The 19069-nt window shown below is 48.5% G+C and overlaps 1 protein-coding gene across 1 annotated transcript in view; it reads left to right on the top strand.

Moving 5' to 3' along the window:
- The window catches only part of SMARCA4 (SWI/SNF related, matrix associated, actin dependent regulator of chromatin, subfamily a, member 4), a 40931-nt gene that overhangs the window by 6021 nt on the left and 15841 nt on the right, over positions 1-19069 (top strand). Inside the window, exons 2-14 of the mRNA XM_066593614.1 lie at positions 6146-6384; positions 6604-6736; positions 7672-8073; positions 8287-8385; positions 10151-10409; positions 10868-10994; positions 11081-11254; positions 11343-11516; positions 13230-13397; positions 13472-13525; positions 13608-13738; positions 17997-18054; positions 18143-18270. Coding sequence (XP_066449711.1) covers positions 6178-6384; positions 6604-6736; positions 7672-8073; positions 8287-8385; positions 10151-10409; positions 10868-10994; positions 11081-11254; positions 11343-11516; positions 13230-13397; positions 13472-13525; positions 13608-13738; positions 17997-18054; positions 18143-18270 — 2114 coding nt within the window. The 5' untranslated portion in view covers positions 6146-6177. The remainder of the gene's footprint in view (positions 1-6145; positions 6385-6603; positions 6737-7671; positions 8074-8286; positions 8386-10150; positions 10410-10867; positions 10995-11080; positions 11255-11342; positions 11517-13229; positions 13398-13471; positions 13526-13607; positions 13739-17996; positions 18055-18142; positions 18271-19069) is intronic.

Genomic DNA, 19069 nt, shown 5'->3' on the forward strand with positions numbered 1-19069 from the left:
CACCAATCTAGGAGGTCTCCAATGGATGTCACCAGGGGAAACCTGTTTCCTTCCTGGTGGCTCTGTGCTGTTGGCACTTGTGATGGTCGGAAGGTTTTGGTGGAGGGATAGGTGGTTGGATGTTTTCAGAGCCTAGTGGTGCCTGCCCATAGATAAGAGTAGGAGGACTGGATGAAGATTCCAGCATAGCCAATCTTCTAGTCCTCTAGGCTTATTGGGACCCTCTTGTACCCCAAACCATGGTATTGTTGATGGATCCTGCCTTTCTTAAAGGTGTGTTGCAAATGGTAAGATGGAAAAATGTCTTCGTATCGCCGCTTGTTGGAAGGTAGCTTCAGTATAAGTCAATGCCTGACCTTTTAACAGGTTTTGCAACGAGACTAAGGAGATAAGCCAAACCAGACTCTTCTGCATAAAGAATAGGTACAGACAGTTGTTTTGGGCTTCTGGCCTCTTATCACTGTGGAGTAGGGTTCTGGTTAAAATGGGTCCGGGGAGGTACTGTTTCTTCTTGTGGAGAGTGTATAAGACTGTAGAGGGTCTTTGCGACTATGCAGTACACCCTGGTAAAAAGGTATGCAATGGGGGGGGGGAAAAATGCCTCTACAGCGCCACCTTTTGGATGGTAACTACTCTATATGTCAGTCATAGCTTGTGAAGTGATGGCACATTGCTAGGATTAGCTATCACTTTGTGATTGGTAGGGTTCCACCTTTCGGGACCTCCATCGATCTTAGTAATGAAGACGTTGTAGTATTAAGAGACCCCTTAAGGGTTCCCTTCTAAGATTTACCTTCACATTAGTGATCTTGGCCACCCGCTGTGCAGGCAAATGTAGTTGGGCTCCATGCATTTGAATGTAGCTGTGCTTGTATTCCCTGCACAATGGGTGGCGCGGGCACCAGGGATAATGCTTAAGGGGATGCGGTGTGAAATCAGTGTTATGGGTCCCCATGATCATAAAGTGATGGCATAGCGTCCTTATATACTGAGCGCTTGTTTACTCTGCTGTTTGTTGTTTAGGGTGCCATACCAGCAAACTATTGTCTTTTACACTTGCAGATGACTTGCAAACACTTGTAATGACTTGCAAACGACCGAATGATTCTTTTTTTTTTTTTCCATGTCTGTGTAAAATGAACGATAAAAGAATTATCGGTGGCCGCATTTACACTTAGTGATTATCATTCAAATTTGCATGATTCAACGAAAGGGCAGAGTGATCTGCTGTGACTTCATGAGGCAGGAACACACGAGGTGTTACACATCACAACGTGTTCTCCCTGCCAGGCTTAATCCATGCACAGATGACTTGTCCTCCCTACCGGCCTTGAAAGTCAAGTTTTTTGAGTCTTGTAAGGTGTTCCTGCACTACGCATCACTATGCAGCATTGTGGCCCTTTTGTTGCCGGTCTCCAGTGTTAACAAAAAGCAGGCACAGATGGCGTCAAAGGAAGAAAAGGATGAATAATGGAAGTGACAGAGCAGTTTTTAATTTGGGACAATGGCACTATTGTTCTGTAATAGAAAAGAAGGGAAAAGCGATCTTACTGCCTTTTTTTTTTCTCTCCCCACCCTCCTCTCATCTGTACGTATTTGCCTGGATCGTGCCGCTGCGCCTTAAGGTGCTATTCGCTTTGTACTTTCCATGGAAGTTTCTTTGAAGGCTTACTTGAGATCGCAGTCTGCCGTGACTGTCTTTCTCTGAAATATCTTTTCATTATAGCCAAGTCATAACATATATAAACTGAATGGCCCCTTTATTAGACCCCCTGGCCCTCTTATTATTGGCGCTTCCCTGTTTGGAAATCCCCCCCCCCCCCCTCCCGTGACCCCGGAGTGCAGCACAAAATCACGTGACATGTTTTCCGTGGGCCAGTTTCAGTATGAATCCACATTAGATGGAAAAATCCAGCGATCGGAGTGACTTCCAACGAGGCCGGTCATCAGTGCTAGATTAGCCGGGGTCGGGATGTCACTGCCAACCGTGTGGGGTTTTCTTATGAAGTGGTGCGGAGAGTATATGGAGAATGGTGTGATCGAGGAAAACATCCAGCAAAAGGGGATCCTGTGGACAGAAATAACTCGTCAATCAAAGGGGTCAGAAGAGGATGTCAGGAATTCTGATTAGTTGGTGCGGCACATCAATTGCAGTTGATGCTCCAGAAAACATGCCTGAACGTACAACTTGTTGTTCCTTAGCACGGATGGACTAAAACAGACAACCAGCTCCAGCACCATTGTGCCTAAGAGAAATGGAAAGGCGAGACTCTAGCGGGCAAAACTGCGCAAAAATTGTATCACCAAGCAGTAGAGAAATATCACCTGGTCAGATGGATCCAGATTCCTGCTGCCCCGTGCTGATGGGAGGTCAGAATTTGGCACAAGCAGCCTGAATCGATGACCCCTTCCTATCAGCTGGTCAGAACATGTCGGCACCTCCATCTAATGTGTGGCAACTGCAAGAAGCTTCCTGTCCGCAGGGGCCAATAATCCTACAGAACCTTTTCATCACCTATTAGAATCTACATCACAATGAATTGCTGCGGGTCTGAAGACCAAAGGAGCCCAACGCGCTACTAGAGGGGGGTCTCTAATAAAGTGGCTATATGGTCTTTGGTTTTAAAGCTTTCTATGACCATTTATTGGTGTTTTTCGATGACCGCGGCCTGACTGGTTCAGTCCCTATTTGGTGTGGGGGTGCGGTGGTTCTACGAGGGGTCTGGAGGGGGAGTCGCTCCTGGCCGACGGGATGGTAAATGCCTGTTTGCCGGGCGGCCGCTCTCCGCTCTGTCTGCCAGAGCACAGATAAAAATCGTTCAATAATTAATGCATTTTGCTTTTGAAGCTGCTTTTATGCGTTTGCTTTTTTTTTCCTTCTTCTCTCCCTTGTGCTTATTTTTCCCCCTCTCTTCATCTGGCATATGGGAAAGGAGCGTCTTGTTCTAGAAGCGCCTCTCCTTGAGAAGAACAGATTGTGTTTTATCTCTCTCCTCCATCCTAATTTAATTTATTTTGTGCCGTACCTGGACGTAGCCGGCCTGGCCTTGTAATTAACACAAGCAAGACATCAAAGTGCAAGTAATTTCCCGCTACAACGGTAGCAAGGCGTTAATCAGATTCTTTGCTTTAATTAAATCTCCCAGTGCCATTTAAAACGAGCTGCCAGGAAGTGCCAACCCCGCCGCCTCCCGCTCCGTGCCATAAATTCTAGCGTTAGAGGACGGATAACAGCAAGCACCTATGAAATGTTCTTCTGTATTTAGTCGGTCTGTGGCGTGGGCGTCTGTATGTAACCTGACAGCTCCATTTAAATCGTATTTTCATTTTACGCCCCCTGCTGGGAGCTGCTGGATCATTTTTCCTTTCCTTGTTCCGGATTAATTTGTCACCTCTGCATTGTGGATGCAGATATTTTCTGCACGATACAAAGTCTGCGGCTTTTCTAGATGGCGAGCGTTCCTTACGAGCGCGGTTAATCATAGCAATGAAAGCGGGTGTTGGGAGTGTAAGGCGGGTGCCGAGTCAGAAGGCCTCCTAGTTGGGTTAGAGGAGCCATCTCTATGGGGATGTGGTCATTAAAGGCACACTTCTTTGCTGCGTTGGTCATCGGCATGGAGAGACTCAACTGCATGCCCGCCAGTTGAGTTGAGTCGACAGCCATGCAATGCACAACGAGTCCCATTACGGCTCAACTGGTAACTGTTCCCAGTGCGGAAGGTCTCGGGTTGCCTTCTACAGATCCTGTACTCTCAATTCAAGTCGGCCGGAACGGTTGACTGACAATTTGCGCATGGATATCCAATGTCGCCACTGATGGCAGATGTTGGAAGGGGAAAAAAGATCGGGCATGTTTGATTTTCAATATGCCTGATCCTGTGTTTTGATGGGCGATGAGCCTGCCGCAAGAGGAGTCTAGCAGCCGCTTATGTCCCGCTGAAAACCTACACGCTGGACTGATTGAGTATACATACAGTATTTAGTCGGGGAGGAATAGCTGGACGAGCACGTATGACTGCCCTACTTTAATTTTTTTGATGGACATACCCTTTTTAAAGCATTAGCTAAATGTGCAATTATTAGGAGCCCCCTTTGTGGATGCATACTGTACAGCCCATCATGGCAATCGTGGGTTCAATGCTCCTCGGTACGACGTCTCCTTAAATGACTCCGTTGCGTGTAAGTGAAAGAGAAGAAGCTCTGCAAATGTTTTCTGCAGCCTCCATTGTTGGCGTGTACTCGGCTCTCGCTTGCCTCGCACATCCCTCAGCCGAGTCCCCGTCTAATTTGCTGGAGAAGCGTTCCTGTAATGACGAGCACGCCTGATCTGTTTCATCTCCTTCCCGGTTTAGCTGCCGCAGCGAGAGATCAGACGGAGGATGTCGCTGTCGCCCTTCGGTTTCTGTAATTGATTTATATGCTTGGTCTGAAGCTGCAGTCTATGTACTTTGGAATAAGGTCAATTATGTTTGAATTATACCTTGTCTGCTCCTCGAGGAATGCTGACGCTGCAGATTTTAAGGGCACCCTGGTTGCGGCGGCGGCTGTAGAGCGCTTGTCTTTCATACTAAATCATCCACGCTGGGTGGGCCGGGTGTTAGCGGCAGCGTGTGCTCACCTCTGTGCCCTATGGAGATAAAGGAATTGGGTGGGCTATAGGCGGTATCCGGTGCACATGGTGACTTTCACTGGTCCTACCGGCTCCTTAGGTCTATAGAGGTCACATACAGGTGTGGTCTGTAGGTCTACATGATGATGATCTGTTCAGTCGAGGTTCACTTTCGGTCACTTTACTGATCACCGTTTTCTATGCTTTCCTATTTTGACCGTTTCTTTCAGTTCTTCCATGTCGGCATAAGTGATGCCAATTCCACGTGGCGGCCTGGATTGTCGGCTATCATGTGGTGCTGCATCTTATACGGATGCCACTTGTTAGTGAGCATGATGCTTCCACACCTGGCTGACTCGCATCGGGTGCTCTTTCCTGGGGCTCGTGTCCAGGACCGCCAGGATCTTGGAGGCTATTTCTTCTTTGATCTGGTGTTCCTTTGTCAGTAGCATCGTTTATGTGAACCTGCAGGACATACCTGTCGACTGTATTTTGCCAGTTTCTGCTTAGCACTCGCACCCCACCTGTGATGGAGAACCGCGGGGGATGAATTTAAAAAATTTGCAAAAAGTGGAACTTATATTAACCAATCAAATCTCTAGCTACCAAATGTGTCCCGGGAACAGAGGCGAAGGGATTAATATTACCTGCTGGTCTTCCTTTGCAGCTTTCTGTAGACTTGCTAATTGCCGGCCCCTCTCCAGGCTTCCAAGATGTCAGCATCACTCCTCTGCATCAGTAGTTTGAGGCGCTTCACGCTGCTTTTTGATTGCATGCTCAAGTGAGCGGCACTAAGTGGAGCGGCGTGTGATGTCTGACTACTGAAGCACCAAAAGTGCACCATGTGCATCAGATAGAGAGCGTGTGTACAATAGAAGTATATAGATACATATATATTTATATTTACGTACTGCGGCCATCTTGGAAGTCCTTAAATGGGCCTTTGAACTGTTGGTCCACAGCAGGGCACTGCTAGGAGAAAGCAGCAGCCCCATCCTTCCCGCCTCTGGTACCCGGACAAATTTTGTTTTGGTTTTGGGGTTACCTTCAACTTTCTAAAGGATGCTGAAAACTAAGAGCTGGACTCCACTATCAGCCGTCGCAGGGCAGGGATGACTATGTAACCCTTAAATATACACGGAGTAATTGTCCTGTGTCTCTTGTCATCAGGGCTGGACAAATCCCGGATGCCAATTAAAAATGACTTAGAAAAGTTGAGTGTCGTCTATTTTTATCAGTAGATGCAGATTTCTCTCTTGGTAAATGTTGTATGACAAACGCTGAGCCGCTACGGTGGAGCCGGATGGCTCCGGGTGACCCTGCGGTGGAGCCGGATGGCTCCGGGTGACCCTGCGGTGGAGCCGGATGGCTCCGGGTGACCCTGCGGTGGAGCCGGATGGCTCCGGGTGACCCTGCGGTGGAGCCGGATGGCTCCAGGTGACCCTGCGGTGGAGCCGGACGGCTCCAGGTGACGGAGGGGTTTTGCGTTAATCTGCTGCGCCTTCCTAGAGCTAATGTCTGTCTTCTTTCTTGCAGACCAGCATTGAGTGAACTCTTCACCCGAAGCGATGTCCACCCCAGATCCGCCTATGGGCGGCACCCCTAGGCCTGTCCAGTCTCCTGGTCCTGGCCCTTCTCCTGGTGCTATGCTGGGCCCTAGTCCTGGGCCGTCTCCTGGATCAGCGCATAGTATGATGGGACCGAGCCCTGGGCCACCAATTCCACCCCAAGGCCCCAGTGGATATCCTCCTGAAAACATGCACCAGATGCATAAGGTCAGTATTTCGTGGCATCGTAGAGCAAGGATCAGCGATGAAAAGGGTTATGGTTATATTTCTGCTGCTTGTAGCCCCCATCGCAAGAGCAGCTGCCGATACCGAGAACTTCGATGCAAGGGGGCCGATGAAACTCAGTTCTGGCACGAAAGCTGTTTCTCATACTACATAATTGGAGTGATAACGAACGTGTCTAACGGTTTTCTTCCCCTGTTCCAGCCCATGGAGTCCATGCATGAGAAGCCCATGCCAGAAGACCCACGTTACAACCAGATGAAGGGAATGGCAATGCGGCCCGGTGGCCTTTCTGGAATGGGGCCACCACCAAGCCCAATGGACCAGCACTCGCAAGGTATACAGATGAAATCCATACCGTCTATTGGGCTGCAGCTTTCTTCGATACGGGAGGGGCTATATACTCCTACCCGTCTTGCATGGCTTCATTCGTTTGCAATGTCTGTTATGAACCAGCGGATCACGTTGAAAGTTGGTGCTTGAACAGATTTATTGGAATGGGTGACATGCCCCTAATATGGGCAGACCACGCCACTGCCATGGGGCCTGCGGGGAAAGAGGGGCCCAAGGCCAAATGGCTGCACCTCCCTACCTACCACTCGCAGGTTTCTCACTAACTAGTACTGAGCCTGTTTGTTTCCGCATGCTGTATGCACATTACTAGACCCTGGAACAGGAGACGCGGTCAGAATTTCGTCTGCATTCAGTGCCCAACATCTGGAACCGCTGACAGGCTCAGTACTGCTATGAAGGAGAGCTGCTTGTTAGAACATCGCTGCATGTCCGGATGTTCAGCAGGGAGGAGGAGCACTATTAATGGGGGCCACTGGGATAACTATTGCCAAATGGGACTGCTACTACTATAGGGGGGGGGGATACTGAGGGGAGGGAGTAGTGGTAGGATGGTGAGAGCGTACTGGAAGAAGTATTTATGGCGGTCTGGGCCTGGATGGAGAAGAAAAACTAAATAGACATTAGAAATTAGAGATGTCACCTGTGATCACTGGAGGCGCCTGGACCGTAATCCCCATCATTGTGTATACCTGGTGTTTGTAATAGGTGCTGCCATTATTTAGATGTATATGAGAGCTAAGCTGCTATTTCTAGGCCTGCTGTGTTATAAACATTGCCTGATAGAATATATATGTAAACCTTTGGGAAGCAGGGCCTTGGGGGACCCAGTTCTGAATTTCGCTACAGGGCCCCATGAGTTCTATGTTACACCCCTGTTAAGAATGGTTTATCATTATTTGTTCTCCTCTTCCTCTACAGGTTACCCCTCACCTCTGGGCAGCTCTGAACATGTACCAAGCCCAGTGCCCTCTAATGGCCCACCCTCTGGACCGCCAATGCCCTCTGGTTCGGGAGGGGTGAACATGGAGAACGCGGACCCTCAACAGCCGCAGCAGCAGCAGCAGCCACAGCAGCAGACGAGCCGCAGCCCGACGCCATTTAATCAGAATCAACTGCATCAGTTACGAGCGCAGATAATGGCTTACAAAATGCTGGCCAGAGGGCAGCCAATACCCGATCAACTACAGATGGCTGTGCAAGGCAAGAGGCCTATGCCAGGCATGCAGCCACAGATGCCAACACTACCTCCACCTGCAGCTTCCGGGACAGGACCTGTGCCCGCCTCAGGGCCAGCACCACCCAGCTACAACAGACCTCATGGTGAGAGCAAAAATAAAACTTAATCCCAGGTCTTTACCATTCATAGTGCCCATAAACTGGCATTTACTACCTTCTGTTCTCCATACGCTGCTGCGTTATCCTGTTTACCCTCTTCATTTTTATTACAAGTCACCTAACTTACTAGAAAAGCCTGACTTCAGTATAAGAACCTGACTCTTCCCTCTTACTGATGGTGTTTTGTCCTTAATGCAGGAATGGCTGGACCAGCCATGCCACCTCCAGGACCTTCAGGTGCTCCTCCCATAATGCCAGTGCATCCTCCGGGTGCGCCCCCGAAACCTTGGCCTGAAGGTAATGCATAGATATAGGTTCAAAATGGTTGGCCAGAATTAGGAAAACATGGCTGCTGTCTTCCAGAAACAGCACCACACCTGTCCAAAGGTTGTGTGTGGTATTACAGCGGAGTCACTTCAGTGCCGTTGAGTTGTAACGCCATACACAACCCTTCGATAGGTGTGGGGTGTTTCTAGAAGACAAACATGTTTTTCTAATCTTTGGCAACCCCTTAAATTGCAATGACTGAACTCCATATTTATGACTTGTATAAGTACACCGCTAAACTGTGCTCCAAAACAATAGAGGTCTCTATCCTCCTTGCTTTCAGTCTTGGGATTAGTGTTAATTAGGGCGTTGTCATAATATGACAACATACATGTCTGGAATACAGCAAGGCAGGCCAATGAGGCGTTGGCTTCAGTGGGAGCTGTTCTTGCAGTACCAATTTTGACCGACTCCGGCACACATCCGTACATAAACTTACCGGATGGAGGTCTGGGGCAGGGGACCCCTCACAATCAACTACTGATGACCTATCGTGACAATTGGCCAACAGTCATTTAGACCTGGAAAACCCCTTCTCATATTGGTGTGTGTTCACACGCGGCACATTTGCTGTGGATTTTCCACAGTGTAAAAAAGCTGCAGTAAATCCGAACCATTTGGGATTTGTTGCAGATTTTTTTCCTGCTGTGGAAAACCCTTAGCAAATCTGACATATGGGACCATACACTTACAATGAAATGGTACAGAGTCTAGATGGGTGGTTTAAAGGGATTCAGGTTACTGGACAACATGCCCCCTTTAATGCCACCAGTGCTAAAATAAGAGAGGAGCAGTACTTGCGTGTTCCCTGCTGACACGATCCAGCGTTGTGGTCCCCACCAATGCGATCAATTCTCTATTTGTTCTCTTTCCTGGTAAATCGGTCACATATTCCAAGACACGTAGTAAAAAACTGCATCTAAAGACACTTGACATACAATATTAATTATGGTAAGTATTGCCTGCCAATATCTTTGCAATCTTGGGCATCGGCATAGCATGTGAATCAAGCCGGCAGTCTGAATTTTGCATCGGAGACCCAACAGTGAGTCCCCTCACCCCAATCTCATGTAGATAAACTGGGGTTCAGTACTAGCCTGTGAGTCAAATCGATCTGACACAGTCGATGTGATTCACTTACATATAATTTGGGAATCGTCTGTAAGATGTCAGCCCAAGATCTGCCAACAGTAGAAGGGTTTTGCAGATTAAACTGCGCTTGATTATGTCCGTATAGAGTGGAGATTTTCCCTGCGGTGGAAGTGGCTGAACTAATTATCTCTGCAAGCACAAAATTAGTAATTTGCACCTCAGAAGAGGCCGTCTCCAACCTATTAAAATGTCGCAAACGCAAGTATTTATAGAAGAGAGCATGTGGCAACTTGTAATAAAGTTGTAGTTGTTCAAATGTCTATCTCCACTCCGGACACCGTATGAGAGGCGCGTCGTGTACCCCTATTCCTCTATTCAAAGTCTATTAGTTTATTCAGTTCTGGAAGCCAAGGTGTATCCCAAAGAGGAGTAAACTGCGTCCCGTTCCTAATAGCCACATTTCACGTTTTTCAGCACACCTGACAATTGTGACTTCAGCTAACTAAAGCAGTCGTGTACGAGTATTTCCATGCTGAGGCAATCGTGGTTGGTTGAATGATAGACATTATTGAAGTCTGTAAAGACACCATTAGTCATTCTCAAAAATAGACCTACATCCCTGTGTTCTGTTTTCTTCTTTCAGGTCCCATGGCCAATGCTGCCGCTCCAGCTGCCGCACCTCAGAAGTTGATTCCTCCACAGCCAACTGGTCGCCCTTCACCTGCACCCCCTGCAGTGCCGCCTGCGGCTTCTCCCGTCATGCCACCACAGACACAGTCACCTGGTCAGCCGGCCCAACCTCCACCTATGGTCCAGTTTCATCCCAAAGGCAACCGTATTACACCTATCCAAAAACCCAGGGGCTTGGATCCGGTAGAAGTGCTCCAAGAACGTGAATACCGGTATGTCCTTTTTTAGTCAAAAATGCTTTTATCCTTCTCATTAAGAGTTTTCCAGGACTTCACTATTGGCTGGCGGGGGTCTTCCGCTTGCAACTCATGGTAATCTGCTTTCACCGCTCTCTCTCTCAATGTGGATGAAGGCAAAAGCAAATGGCTTAGTCTGCATTGCAGCTGCTTGGGTTGGTAATGCATTGAAATCAATAGAATATGTGCCTGCAATTACCAACCCAGGCCTCTGCAATGTGAACGGAGCTGTTAGCGCCTGACTCTGTATGCACTGACAGCAGGCCCAATAACAGTGGATTACTGAGTCACGAATGGCGGACATTCACCGATCATCTATTAATAACCTGTCCCGAGGGTAGGTCCTTAATAGTTTAGTCCCAGAAACCCTTTAATAGACACACATTTCTACCTGAAAGATGACGCATATCCTTAAGTATTTCATACTTTTTCAGACTTCAGGCCCGGATTGCGCACAGGATCCAGGAACTGGAGAACCTCCCAGGGTCTTTAGCTGGTGACCTTAGGACCAAAGCTACAATAGAATTAAAAGCCCTGAGACTCTTAAACTTCCAGAGACAGGTAGGTTGTTGTCATGAGACCTCTGGTAGGTGAGAGGGTAGACTGGACCAGACATGTCAGGATTCTTGCTTTGCTCTTCTTTCCAGCTCCGACAAGAGGTTGTGGTGTGTATGAGGAGGGACACTGCCCTGGAGACGGCTCTGAATGCCAAGGCTTACAAGCGCAGTAAACGTCAGTCTCTCCGTGAGGCCAGGATCACTGAGAAACTGGAGAAACAGCAAAAGATTGAGCAGGAGCGCAAGAGACGGCAGAAACACCAGGTGAGGGGTTAATAATTAGTATAAAAGAGAAGCCGTCTACTCGGAAGAGGGGGCACAGGATTCATCACGGTGTGTGGTTTTTCTTCAGGAATACCTGAATAGCATCCTGCAGCACGCCAAGGACTTCAAGGAGTTCCACCGCTCAGTCACCGGGAAGATCCAGAAACTGACCAAGGCGGTGGCCACGTATCACGCCAACACTGAGCGAGAGCAGAAGAAGGAGAATGAGAGGATTGAGAAGGAGAGAATGCGGCGTCTCATGGTGGGTCCCCATGCCATCGCCTTTTCTGATCGTGTTGCTGTCTGCTGGGATCTTCTAGGCCATGCTCACTCTTCATTTGCAAGACTTTGTAACCGCTGGATTTACACACATTCTGGTGTTTACTACCTGACATAATGGTGACATCGGAGCAAGTAGGCACTGGAGTGGAAGAGACCAATGGAAGATGGCAACAATGCGTTATTAAAGGGGTTGTCCAGTTGTAAACGACTAATGACCTATCCTGAGGATAGGCCATCAACAGTAGATTAGTGGTGAGGCAACCATCCAGGAATCCCAACCTGGGCCAATGCGTTCGTGCATGGAGCTGTTTTCTGCAGGAAGTAGACACCGCCGTTCACACTGCAGTGGCACGGCTTGGTATTACAGGCAAAGTTCCTCTTCACTTCAGTGGGAACTTTGCTTTAAATGCCAAGCCGTACCACTGCAATGAGAACAGCGTTGTCTGCTTCATTGCACCACCACACCGGCCTGGAGAACAGCTGATTAGCCAAGGATCTTGAGTGGTGGGCTCCCCCCATCTCCTCCCGCCACTGATCTACTCTTGATGGCCTATCTTAAGGATAGGCCATTAACTGTTTACAACTGGACAACCCCTTTAACTTCTTGGCAACATGCAATGTACATGTATACTGGATGGGCAAGGAATTTAAAAAGTGCTTTTGATTACAAAAATATTACAAATCTAGATCATTAGGGCATTGGCTACGATGTTTTACTGATGTGTTTCTGGTGCGAACAGTTGTAGATGGCGACAACGAAGAGTGCTGTTCACACCGGAAACACATCAGCAACACTGACATATTCTTTGTATTGTAGTCCGTGCCCTAATGCTCTATATTTTTGTAATGAAAGATACTTTTTAAGTTTCTTGTTCTGCCATTTCCTGAGCTGGATTTTCTTCTTGGTGCTGCTGGTCTACATGTGGTTGGGCGAATGCTCCATGCTCTGTCCTTTTGGTATCAAGGTGGTTGGTGAGGTCATTTTTATATTGGATGTGGCAGGGTTGGTATGGCGCCTGCTCAGGGGCTGGACCCACTCCGTACTCCGTGTTGGTTGTCTTTGAAAGCTGACATCCAGCTGTGAAAGAAGATGACTCTTATCCTAGCCATTAACCATTTAGATCCTGCTCTCAATTCTGACAGCGTCATTTAAATGGCCTGATAGAGGAAAGGAAGTGGAGGCTCTCTCCCCTCTGTCTCCAAAACGGCCCATCTTACCCCTGCAATAAGATCATGAGGTGCCGTTTGGGTGTCATGGCAACCTGGGACTTTGTGAAGGCCCCTAGGACTGCCATTGACTTTTGTATATTAGGCCTTGCTGTGGCAGGGCTTAATAGAGCAACTGCAATACTGAAGTATTGCTGCATATTGTATAGGTGATCAAAAACTCCCAAGTTAAATGCTCCTATGGGGATTTTTTTTAAAAGTGAGAGTAATGGCAATGTTGCTGGAAAAAAAAATGTTTCTACTTTTTTTTAAGTTGGGGTGGAAAAATGAGGACACAAAGGCTGCAGCAGAAAGTGGTTAAACTTGACGGATGAATCGGTACTCTGTGCTGCAAGCAATGGCTGCATTTGTTCCAGCATCGTTTTTGTTGGTCTGCAGGACACAATCCTGTTGGCGGTATTATAGACTGAAGTTAGCGGTTGGGTAATAGACCTGAATATCAGTATTTTGTTCCTTCTCCTTCCAGGCAGAAGATGAGGAGGGCTACCGGAAACTGATTGACCAGAAAAAGGACAAGCGCCTGGCCTACCTCCTGCAGCAAACGGACGAGTACGTGGCCAACCTGACAGAGCTGGTGAGGCAACACAAAGCAGCGCAGGTACTAAAGGAGAAGAAGAGGAGGAAAAAGAAAAAGGTGAGACCACCGAACATATGAGTGCGAGGAAATGGTGTCCTCAAACATCTGTTACACGGTCATGTATGTTCCAGATGCTGGAGAACACCGAAGGGCAGCCGGCTGCAGCACTCGGACCAGATGGAGAGGTGAGGATAGGAGACATCTGATGTACAATATCCATAGTTCTCCAACGGGTTTCATGGGATAACCGCTACTCTTCCTCCACAGCCTCTGGATGAGACTAGTCAGATGAGTGACCTTCCTGTCAAAGTTATCCATGTGGAAAGCGGAAAGATCTTGACTGGTGGAGATGCTCCAAAGGCAGGACAGCTGGAGACGTGGCTGGAGATGAATCCGGGGTATGTTCAAGGGGGTGCCTTTTATGTAGGAGAGATTAGGATGGAAAGGTTGGAGTAGTTGTTAAAAAGGTGCTCTGGGATGACTTAAACTCTATGCTTTAAAACTTAACAAGGAGCAGTTAAACTTTTAGCAGTGAGCTTTTAGTACTTCTCTCCCACCATTCTGCTGGTTTCACTGCTCATGACCCAGCTTTCTTCAGTAAGCAAAAATGTATACCACTCCCACCGGCTATACCCCTCCTGCAGGCACCAAACTAATCCGTTTTAGCTTTGTGTCCGTAGGAAGCAGACCACTTGCTTTGCTGGTTGCAGGTTCTCCGTGTGCCAATCCCTACCGCCAAAGCCTTCCTCCTGATGGGGGGGGGGGGGTTAAGCCATTTGCCTAGTTCTACACATGTCACAGCATCGGTCCGGTCTTCTATGCTGCCCGCCTGTGGCTTCTCCACAGGCCGTGCTCAGGAGGAAGTGGGGGGTGATGAGGGGAGAATGCCTCGCCGTGTGGTGTATTAATCCAGGCTGTGGTCTGAGGCCTAACGCAGCCACTCCCTAAAGGAAGGGCGAGCAAGCCCCTTGTGGACAATCTGAAGGCTTTCCGTGCATGGGTGGAAATACACCACAAGAGGGTGCCTCTATTTTGTTTGCCCGAAATTAGGGATAGACTTCTCTTCCTCCCCTCCAATTAGCGTCTTGGGCGCCATTTCTCTGCATTCCTGTTCGTTTTTGTGCAGTGCCAGCCTCTGGGTCCTTTCTTTCTTCCCAGCCTCCGTCTTCATCCCTGATCACTGCTGATCAGACCCCACATATGGTCTTTACTGAGCCACCTGCTAAGTCGCTAGCCTCATTGTACTCTCCAACACGGTACTTTCCTGTCTTTTGCTTCCATCGTAGAAACTTTATCTCCTCCAGTCATGGAATCCTATTCCCATTCGATGGTGCACAAGAGTCTTGGGGTTGATGGCCTCTTTATTTGAGGTGATTTCCTTTGGCCAATTTCACGTCTGAGCTCTTCAGTAAACAATCCTTTCTCAATGAGACAAAACCTTGGTGTTTCTGCGGACAAGCTTCCCTTTATAGTTGCTCCATCCCCACTCATCCCTCAACTCCTCAAAAAGATCAAACTGGTAGGTCCTCTAGTGGTCCCGGTGGCTCTAGACTGGCCTCGACGCGCCTGGTACGCAGTTTTAGTCAAACTACTCATTGGCTCTCTGTGACGCCTCCCTTCGAGACCATCTTCTCTTACAGGGACCCCTCTTCCACCCGAGTTTAGCCATTCTTCGCTTAACCCTTTCCAATTCACTGTTTGACGTCTGAAGACATTCTGATTGAAGGCTGTACAGTTCCGACGTCAGAGGAGGTCCGGCAGGGTATTCTTACTATATATTACTGGCTGCTCTGTTGTCGGGGGCCTCACCGGCAAGTCCCATACCGCAGTACTGGCTCTAGCCAGCAGATGGCGGTATTGTATAATGGCAGAAAAAATACCCCCCTAGGAAACCCTGAATCCAAAATTGGATTGCAAAGGGTTAACAGCGTGGCGGTTGAAGCTGCGATCCTGAGAGCCCGTGGTTTTACAGAACCCATTATCCAGACGATGCTGAAGGCTACGAAACCTTCATTCTCTCACGCGGTGGGAAATCCTTCTTCCTCTGGTGCGAACTACAAAGTTTTCATCCCATGCGCTTTTCTCTATCCTGACTGCTGTAATTTCTCCAAGAAGGTCTTCACATGGGCTTAGGCCTCGGTTCTTTCAAAAAGGTTAGATATCTGCTCTGTCTATTCCTTTTAGCGCCTTTCACGTCAATAGCGGTGGTCTGCAGATTCATACAGTGAGTCATGCATACCGCCCCTTCCTATTGTTCTCCAGTTCTGCCTTGGGACCTTAAAGGGGTGGTCTCGCGAAAGCAAGTGGGTCTATACACTTCTGTATGGCCATATTAATGCACTTTGTAATATACATCGTGCATTAAATATGAGCCATACAGAAGTTATTCACTTACCTGCTCCGTTGCTAGCGTCCCCGTTGCCATGGTTCCGTCTAACTTCGGTGTCTTCTTGCTTTTTTAGACGCGCTTGCGCAGATGCATCTTCTCCCTTCGGCTGGTCTTGGAAGCATCGGCGTTTTGGCTCCGCCCCTTTTTCGCGTCATCGCGTAGCTCCGCCCCCGTCATGTGCCGATTCCAGCCAATCAGGAGGCTGGAACCGGCACACGTCATGGGGCGGAGCTACGCGATGATGCGTACAAGGGGGCGGAGCCAAAATGCCGATACTGCCGAGCGGAGCCGAAGGGAGAAGAAGGGAGAAGACGGATCTGCGCAAGCGCGTCTAAAAAGGCAAGAAGACACCGAAATTAGACGGAACCATGGCGACGGGGACGCTAGCAACGGAGCAGGTAAGTGAATAACTTCTGTATGGCTCATATTTAATGCACGATGTATATTACAAAGTGCATTAATATGGCCATACAGAAGTGTATAGACCCACTTGCTTTCGCGAGACCACCCCTTTAACCTGGTCCTAGACACCCTAAAGTCGTATCCCTTCAAGCCTCCGTGCGACTTCGCAACTCTCCTCATGGCGTTTTTGATTACTGTCACCTCCACTTGCTGGGTCTCTGAATTCACAGCCCTATTGGCCTAGCCTCCCATCACCATACGACATCAGGACAAGGTGGTCCTCTGTCCTATGCCCTCCTTCTATCTGAAAGTTGTATCGTCCTTCCACATCATTGTTCTACCCTCCTTCTGTCCTTAAGACTCTCACATGAAGGCACGCGCTCTCCAAAAACTGGAGTTAGTTATGCTCTGTGAATTTACTGGTCTCAGATGTCCACCTTCAGGTGCTCCTGACTCCCTTGTCAGGATTCCGGATGGTCCGAGGACTTCCAAAGTTCCATACCATGCAAAAAAGCAGGTAGCCTCCCTTACACATTACTGCACATTCGACTCTGGCGCCTCTTGGGTGATGTGCAACGGCGGTTCCGCTTTTCAGGTCTACAAGGCCACCACATGGGCCTCCCTGCGCACCTTTACAAAGTTTACACATTTACATCCACTGACGCCACTCTGCCCTCTGTCAGCGGGTTTTGCAGACGGCTATATAACTAACCGCATGATTTGTTACCTAATTTCCCCACCCCAGAGACTGCTCTAGAACATCCCACGGTCTTCGGCTGTGTCTCCCAATGACATGTTTATTGGGGGACATGGCACCCGCCCACTTTGGTCCTCATGACTTTCCAGGACCGTTGTCCTTGTTAGAGCGTTCGTTCCAGGTGCCCCACATGGTGGTCTACTGTTTCATTTTTCACTGTTTTCAGCCAACTTAACGTCACCTACTGTTTGCATACAAACTGGTTAGCTTGGTGCCTGCAGGAGGGGTATAGCTGGTAGGAGGAGCTAACACGCTTTTTGCTTAGTGTCTGCCTCCTAGTAGCAGCCGCTATACCCAGGGTCTTCAGCTGTGACCCCCCCCCCCCCCCCAATAAACATGACGAGAGATTTTACAATAAGAAAACATTTTTAAAAAGGAAAAACATCACAGGCACTGTCAGACGACTGTAGTAACAGATTTCCTCTCCTTGGAATACACTTGCAAAAAATCTAGTTTCAGGGGTCTTGCGGAACATATAAAAATATATACAAGTAGGGAATGGTGGAAAGTTACGTCACATTCTGTTTGTGCATGTGATTGCCGGAGCAGTCACATGCTTTAGTGGTGGCACTGCCATGAACGCCACATGACTACCGAAGCCTGTTATTGGCTGAGAGGCCACGTGCAGTGAGTGGCGGGGTACTGGGGCTTCATTATTTTTTGCCTGTACCCCCCTCCCCCCCCCCCCCCCCTTTTTTTTTAAAGGGACTGTTCCAAGATGCCCAACCCTTTCTGCGCGGTGATCAGCTGATTGCCCCGAGTCTTGCTCTCGGCATCTCCAGCATGCGGCTGATTTTGCCAGGGTAAACCATGGCCAGCCTGACCCTTCCCCCTACAATGGTCGCTGTAAAGGAATGTAGTATTACTGGATGGCAGAAGGTCTGTCGGTATGGGTGCTGCTCTTATTGAGTCTCTCCATTCTAGAACATAGTGGGGGCATACCAAGCGGGCGACCCCACTGACCGGGAATGACCTCTTGGCACAACTCCTTTATGTCCCAGACACCGCCTTTAACTATACACCTGGGTTCCTTGCAGTAGGCTATCGTATTGTGCCCTCATACGAGTTATTAGGTGCTTTAATGACTCCCAATTTTTATTGTAACTAGATATGAAGTTGCACCGAGATCAGACAGCGAGGAGAGCGCTTCAGAGGAGGAGGAAGAGGTGAGATCCTTGCTTAGTACGACATGAGCTAAGGCTCCAGAATCTTTCATGTTTTGAAGTTTGGTAATAACTTGCTTTCTAATTGCAGGAAGAGGAGGAGGAGCAGCCGCAGCCGGCGGCGCCCCCTATCACCGCTCTACCTCCTGCGGATGAGAAGAAGATTCCTGACCCAGATAGCGATGAAGTTTCAGAAATTTATGCTCGAGAGATTATAGAGTGAGTCCTATCTCCTGTAGTGTGAGGCCGCGCTCGCATCTGTGTGAAGGTTTGTTTTCCCTTGCGGTCACGATGGCAGGAAAACGGAAATCCAGACTCCTCCTCTGATGGAAATGAACAGCGCCAGATGGACCCACTGACTGTAATGGGATCCGTCTGGTTTCTGTCCTGCCGTCCGGCATCATCTAGGACTTTTGAGTTTGTTTTGCTGCCCCCTTAAGAGTGTCAATTACAGGGTGCAAATCTATTCATAACCACATTCCTCATGGAGTGATAGCTACATGCCCTCACATACAGTCGTAATGGTACAGCTCCAAAACACAGTGCCAGCCACATGCCGCTCATGTAGAGTGCCCACAAAGTGCCACTATGCTTGATTTCCTCCATATTCCCTCCCTTGTAGAGTCTCGCATACATTGCAGCCTTTACCTCCATATTTACATGCCTCCTTAACACCATGTAAACCCTCTCAATGTGAGCAGCATGATGCGATGCTGCCACATGCTGGCCAAATTAATGTTGCCCAAAACATAATGGGCTATTATTATTAAAGGAGCCTTGTAGGTGCCAACCCTTAATGATGTCTGATGATCCGGCCTTGTGACGGTATCGGCAATTGCCAGACAAGTGAGCAAATGCTCATTTGTACGTCGATCGCATCTTTCATGTGGTGCAAAAAATTGTGGGTGGATTTAGTGCTATGGCTCCTGGTCAAAAATAAATCCTGCCCCTAGAAGTCATTTTAGCAAATCTTGGCATGCAGTTACATCTCAGGCAGATATGCAAATGATTAGAGCTG

The sequence above is a fragment of the Eleutherodactylus coqui genome, chromosome 2 (genome assembly GCF_035609145.1).
Source record: "Eleutherodactylus coqui strain aEleCoq1 chromosome 2, aEleCoq1.hap1, whole genome shotgun sequence".
Classification (NCBI taxonomy): Eukaryota; Metazoa; Chordata; class Amphibia; order Anura; family Eleutherodactylidae; genus Eleutherodactylus; species Eleutherodactylus coqui.